At 38.4% G+C, this 7,383-nt stretch overlaps 1 protein-coding gene across 1 annotated transcript in view; it reads right to left on the bottom strand.

The window, feature by feature from the left end:
• The window catches only part of PIK3C3 (phosphatidylinositol 3-kinase, catalytic subunit type 3), a 186,512-nt gene that overhangs the window by 104,954 nt on the left and 74,175 nt on the right, over positions 1-7,383 (bottom strand). Inside the window, exon 10 of the mRNA XM_006835138.1 lies at positions 561-746. Coding sequence (XP_006835201.1) covers positions 561-746 — 186 coding nt within the window. The remainder of the gene's footprint in view (positions 1-560; positions 747-7,383) is intronic.

Below are 7,383 nucleotides of genomic sequence, written 5' to 3'. Positions count from 1 at the left end.
AGCATCGATGGACTCAAGCGTGGCAACAGCAGTGAGGTTGGCCCAGGATCAGGCAAGTGTTTCTTTCTGCTGTGCATAGGGTCACTATGAGTCGGTATCAACTCGATGGCACCTAACAACATACCATTTGTCACTGTGTTTTCTTCATCACGTTAATGAGGCAGGATTCACGTCATCAGAGGTATCTTGAGTTGATCTCATTTGATATATAAAAAGTCAAATAAGCAAACAGAAGGGAGATGGGGTAAAACACATGGCAAGATACATGGAGCTCTCCAAGGAAACTGAAGCTAAAGTGACATAGATTTCCCCTAGAGCCTCCAGACAGAATGTGTTCCGCTAAAGTCAAAGCTGAGAATCCAAAGTCTAGCCTCCTATATTATGAGAAAAGGCATTTCTGTTTGTTACAGGCATCCACTTGTGGTTATGAAGCAACACTAGATAACTCAGAAATCTTTGTCTCTCCCTCACACACAAACACACACACAAACACTCAGGGTCTTATAATCAGACTCTAGTTTAAAATTCATCCAGTCAAGAGAAGAGAAATAATAATGCACCTCATCATCTGCCTGCCGCAACCTGGCAACAGCGTAACGCCTCACTGTTGTATTGGTGTAATGAGAGGATAACAGTTCCAGAGAATCTTCTACATCCATTGGTTTCCATTTTCCCAGAAGTTCCAATGCCTGTTTGGCCTCTTGAGGTAGATCCCAGTTAACACATTTCAAGAATTTTGTCAAAGCCTAAAATTAGAAAAAAATTTCAAATTAGAAACAACAGCTTATTGCCTTGGGTAGGGAAAAGTTAAGAAACCTCAAAAATTCCTTGGGTAAACTCTAAGCAAAGTTACACCTATGATCATAGAGAAACCCCATAGGACAGAAACATGAATGTTCCTTAAATTTCCAGACCAAATCACTTGCAAAGCACTATGTATTTTTTTTTTATTTGCTTGGGATTTGCTATGTATTTTTTGCCAAGACATGAAAATAGTTGAGGCATGTCTCATGAATTGTAAGATGTGTTGAAGGTACTCTTAATTTCTCCACCATCTACAATGTGACGCTCAAGACAACCAATTAATGAAAGTTACAAGTCAAGCAAGAGCAAAACTCCCCACAAATAACCCTCCTCAGCGACACCTCCTCAGTGTATGATCACTGGCCTTCTTAGACACTCACAAATGAGAAATTAGTCTAAACTGAGTATATGCAAGAGGGTTTCAAAATGTTAGTGGGAAAAATCCACTACTTTTAATAACATTTTTCCATGAGTTTTTTGAAGCCCCTCTCATGTCAGTCTAACACAGAGGATATTTAAAAAGACACAAACAAAACTCACAGAAAAAGCATAAAAACGGGTAAATGTAAAAGCAGCAGCATACATGCTATGATTTCGTTGACTGTCAGTCTGTGGCATCTTTCTGAAACATCACTTTTTATAGATTGGCAGCATCCTGAAGTTTTCACAAGCCTGTCATCAGTTACAATGAACTATCCTGAGGCACGACATTCATGGTCGTACACATAATAAATGCCTATTGACAATTCTCTTTACTGGTAACACTTTGCTAGTTAGATCCAGGATTCTTTTTTCTTCTTTCTCTTCCTCATGAATTCAACTGTGGTACTTTCTGAACAAAGATAACTTTACATTTAAATTCCTGCTCTGCCCTACTGAGATCCTTTATTAGTAAAGTAATTAAACTCTTAAGTAAATGTATATTTGGACAGAAAACTGACTAAGTATGATGAAAACTTCATGTCCCACACTAATTTATAAGAGGAATCATCAAGATTACCTAATACAATGTTCAAACTACATATAACCTCAGTGTGGTAAAAAGGCTTAATTATCACTTTTCAATGATGCATGAGCTACACCAGACCTAAAATTCAGATCCACTAACCTCAGTTTAGGATATCATGTTTGGTAGGGTGGAGGGTCAGAGAAAAAGAGGAAGACCTCCAATGAGATGGACTGGCCAGGTGGCAGCATCGATGCACACTCAAGCGTGCCAACAATAGTGAGGTTGGCCCAGGATCAGGCAGTGTTTCGTTCTGCTGTGCATAGGGTCGCTATGAGTCGGTACCAACTTGATGGCACCTAACAACAACTCTCAGCTTCTTCCACAAGATGGCCTCCTTTCCACAATTCCTGCCAATTATTTCCTAGCAATGTTTCCTATATTTCCCCTTGGCATGAATCTTATTATATCACCTACATTATCTGTAATTTGGCATAGCCTTCTAGCTAAGAACTGAATATCAGTTTCTTTTCTGGTCTTCAACTTAGAAGTTTAAGTTGAAAGTAATGTTAACACAACCTCCAAATCAGCAGACAGTTACCTTAGAGCAACTCTGCCAAAAGAGGTCTAATATCTAATTAAGTCACTCTAGTGACCAAGTTGCAAAGTTGGCATTTTATTTACAGACAGCTAAACCATTTTGTTTTGTTTTAAGGTAAGTGTCTTCATGTCTTCTTCCCATTGGTCACTTTCAGTCTCTATCAAAGTAAATTTACCATTTCTCAAATAAGACACCAACCCATATAACAAGCAAAGCACGTACAGTCCAGTGCTTATCCTACAGCACCACACCAGGACTCCTATATAGGCACACATGTGCACACACCCATATACATATGATGCATGTGCAATGTGCATAAAAATATGGTTAATTCCTTATCACATAAAAAGTCAAAAGACTTTAATATTTCAGACAAGAGCCATACAATGATAATGTTGTTTCCAATATACTGGTAGGGTCATTCAACTTTGTAAAAGAACAAACAAAAAGCAAAAGGACACAACTAAAACCTCTATTTCATTTACCCTAACTATCACTGCTCCTTCAAACTTCAGCCAAGTCAACGTATTTAATATATGACTGTCCATGAGCTTTGCTTATGTTCCTCATCAAAAACAGTTCTGGCATCTTCTTCATGGCCAAGGATCAAACTTTTCCAGAAGTTTTCAGCAATTCCTGCAGCAGTTGTGGGCTCAACTGGTACTACTGTCAATTATATTATGCCTTTTTAACAGCCAATAGTTTTTGTGGGCATGCTGGTTCTCCAACTGGTCTGTATTGCCCATGGAGAGCTGTCCATTTCCTCTGCACCTCCGTCACATCATTTTGCACACTGCTTCCTCAACATTCAAGAGTCCTCTCAATTAACTCTTACACATTTTTTTTTCACTTCTAAAATGTTTCTAGGTTGAATATAGCAACAAAGCAATACTTCTTAGATAACTATAGTGAAAGCGTTTCCATTTCATAGTACATCAACAGTCTTACTGGAAATGTGCTGCTATGTACTTATTATAAGCAAACCTTACAGCATGCCAATGTAGTCATTTCAGTAACTGAATCAATCCAACTCCCAGAATCTCAGATTTATAGATTTATTATTAAGATTTATAGTGTGTGTTGCTGTCAAGGAAACTTAAGGCATTATACAAAGAATTTCTCAACTTTCAAATGCTAAATGCTATGGAAATAAATAAAGAGAAAGCAGAACAAAGAAAAAAAGGAAATGAGGACAAGAATGAGAAAGGCAGAAAGTGTTAAGAATTTTAAAATAGCAATAACAATAATAATTAATCTCAGTTCCTTTTAAAATGTTTTATTAATGCATGGATTCAAATGCAATTTCATCTCTGCAGTTTTAAAAGAGACCTGGCAGAGTAGGGAAAGTATACGCTTTAGAGCTGCCAGATTCAGGTTGAAATCCTAACCCCTACTTCCATCAATTAACAGCTGACTAGCTAATTATTTAGCATTTAAGGGATCTTTCTCAAAGGGTGGTGGTGAAGATTAAGTAAGGTAATGCACAGAAAATGCTTATAACAGTATCCTATATATAATAAATAAATGATATTTTTATCATTTTACCTAGTTCTGATGTTGACTCTACTGTCAAGCGTTAACCTTACTATACTTATTACCATGTTTTATGTAAATAGAACTATTTTGTTAACGTCTCTTCTGCTCTTAGAATCACTCCACTGATACCTCCTATTCTTAGACTCACAGTCATGTTATTAAGGAGCTGAAAAGGATATATTGATCATACACACAGTCTATTCTCCTTATCTGTGGTAGCTGTGTTCTATAAAGTTGCCTTCAACACTGAGTAATTCAATATTGAACTTCCACCTATGAGAAAGACATAAAGTTCCTACAAGCCTCCTGGCACAATATTTACATCAACTGTTCCTGTAAGCACTTTATGCAGTGTATATTGTTGATTCGTTAACACTGAACTCACAGAGAAAAATAGAACTTAAGCCGGAACAAAGTTTATCTAACAAGGAAGTTCTTCATAAGAAACATCACAGCTTGCTTGAGCACTACACTTAGGGTCCAGTTTAAATGGGAACCCACCAACAAAAGGACCAAAAGTTGCAAAACAAAAAAAACATGTTACTAAGGAGTTCTGGTATGGCACTGTGGGTTAGTGTGCTGCACTGCAAAGTCAGTATGAACTACAAGATGGGTGATTCACACTCACCAGTCGCTCCTTGGAAACCCTGTACAGGGTTGCTATGGTCAGAATTGACTCAACGGCACACAACAACAACAACAAGTAGAACCTTGGGGTATACTCCTGGTGAGGCGCTGCAGGATAAGCACTGGACTACAAACACACAAGTTGCTTCTTGGAAACCTTATACAGGGTCACTATGAGTCAAAACTGACTCGATGACACTTAACAACAAGCAGTTTGCAAAAAGAACACTTGTCTATGGTGGCGTAATTAATTACCGTGGAGTCTATTCCAACTCATAGCAGCCACATATGTAGAGAGTTGAACTGCTCCACAGGGTTTTCAAGGATGTGACCTTTCAGAAGTAAGACTGCCAGGACTATCTACACAGGCATCTCTGCGTGGGTTCAAACTGCCAACCCTTAGGCTAGTAATGAAGTGCTTAATCACTGTGCCACTCAGGTTCTCCTTGCTTACAGTATGAGAGTTGAAACAAGAAAGCAGAATGTCATTTTGTTCAGCTTCCGCTGGGAATGTGCCTTTAGTGTTCTCACCTGTCCACATAAAAAGATCACAACAGTGCTCTGAGTATTGATTTAGGGGTTACAATTACCTATTTGTGAGTGCGTATTAGATATGAAATCCATGATAAATGAGGATTAACTGTATCTACATTTCAACTTCTACTTCTACCTCTTTGTTGGAAATTTCCAGCTTTGTTGCCCTTCAAATACTTTCATTTGAAAGCATTCAAAAACAAAATCATCTCCCTATACTGTTCTGCCCAACTGTCCTATTTCCTTATTGCAGGCACTGAGGCCTATTTGCTGAGAGCTATCTCCAGGTCAATCATTAGCACTTCTCCTTTCTTAGGCTCACTAACACCACTTCAGTTCACATTCACCCTGATCTGTAAATCTGGACAGGAGCCTGCTAATTATGGCTCTTTTCTTCTCCCCTCTTCCCCAATCCACCTCGTTTGTCTTTCTTAAAATATTACTTAAGACATATTCTTCTTCTTAACTAGTTTCCTATTTCCAGTGACATTCAACTCCCAAGTGTAGAATTGAAGGCTCGCCACAATCTGACCCCATCTTTTTTATTTTATAACCATTCATCTAAATTTGGCTCCAGACCCTAACCATCTGTTTTTACTCATGATTTTCTTCCACATAAAAAAATAATTGCCAAATAAAAAAATACTATAGAAGATCTATTCAGACTTTTAAGGCCTATCTATCCTCAGTAAAACCCCTCACAGTATCCTGACTTTGTCATCTTCCACATTTTTATTAATTATATAAATGTTTATTAAGACTGTACCTCTTAACCACAGTGTACTATTCATTTTGATTTTATGTAACTAAGGGAGCTCTGGTAGCGTAGTGGTTACGAATTGGGCTGCGAACCTTAATGTCAGCAGTTCAAAACTACCAGCTGCTCTGCGGGAGAAAGATGAGGCTTTCTACTCCCGTAAAGATTTACACCCTCGGAAACCCTGTACAGGGTCGCTATGGGTCGGAACCGACTCGACGGCACTTAACAACAACAACAACATTCTTTCTCTACAATGACTTTAATTTCTATGAGAACAGAGAACTGATACTTCAAAGCTCTAGGGCCTAGTATAGTACTTGGTCAAGAACTGGTAACAATTTGCTGCTGAACTGAATTTGTTTCTGCTAGGGTTTGCCATTCTGCATTGGCAAATGTGTTACAAAAGACCTCTTTCAGAGTGTTAAAAAGCAAAGTTGTTACCTTGAGGACTAAGGTAAGCCTTACCCAAGCCATGGTATTTTCAATCACCTAGTGGACAACGAATAAAGAAGACCAGAGACAAATTGATGCATTTAAATTATGGTGTCGGTATAGAATATTAAATATACAACAGAATGTCGAACAACAATTAACTCTAACTTGAAACAAGTACAGCCAGAATGTTCTTTAGAAGCGAAAATGGTTAGACTTTGTGTCACGTACTTTAGACAAATTATCAGGAGGAGCAAGTCACTGGAGAAGAACATTATGTTTTACAAAGTAGAGGCTCAGCAAAAAAGAGGAAGACCCTTCAAAAGAGACGGATTCACACAGAGGCTATAATCACAGGATCAAACATAGCAATGACTGTGAGAAACTAAAAAGGCTGAGGCAGTGTTTCCTTCTGTTGTACATAGGTTAGCTGTGAGACTGAACCAACTTGATAGAACCTGCCAACAACATGGCTCACCAGGAACTTCTTGTGAGGTTCAGAGGCAATCTCATAAGAACATTTAAGGCATCACTATCACTATCACCCTTACCATACATAATTCTTCCTTCTGATTTTGTTTTACCACAAGCATAATCAGAAAACAAGGAGTTAATTAAAAAGCATTTTAAATTAACATTTTCTATAGAAGAATGACCATTTACCATAGCTAGTTTTGAAAATTTGTAATATTCATCAAAATGTGTGGACCAAAAAATTTTAAATACTCTATAAATGTAACTAGTTTGGTTACACAAAGTTATAGTGAACTTTTTAGGTACAGAATCAAGTCTATGATGTTGTTGTTGTTAAGTGCCGTGGAGTCGATTCTGATCCGTAGTGACCCTGTATAGTTTCCAAAGAGTACCTGGTGAGCTTGAACCGCCAACCTGGCAGTTCAAACAGCTTTTCAGTCTGGCGCATTAACCCACAGCACCACACCAGGACGCCAAATCTATAAGTCTATAATGTTGTTGCTGTCAGGTGCCATCGAGTCGGAACCAACTCATAGCGACCCCATGAACAGCAGAACGAACAATGCCCGATCCTGAGCCAACCGCTGCCACACTTGAGTCCATCAATGATGCCACCTGGCCAATCCATCTCGTTGGGGGTCTTCCTCTTTTTCTCTGACCCTCCATCTT

The sequence above is a fragment of the Chrysochloris asiatica genome, unplaced genomic scaffold (genome assembly GCF_000296735.1).
Source record: "Chrysochloris asiatica unplaced genomic scaffold, ChrAsi1.0 scaffold00015, whole genome shotgun sequence".
Lineage (NCBI taxonomy): Eukaryota > Metazoa > Chordata > Mammalia > Afrosoricida > Chrysochloridae > Chrysochloris > Chrysochloris asiatica.
The sequence above is the reverse complement of the archived record's forward strand: the minus strand, read 5'-3'. Positions and strand labels throughout refer to the sequence as shown.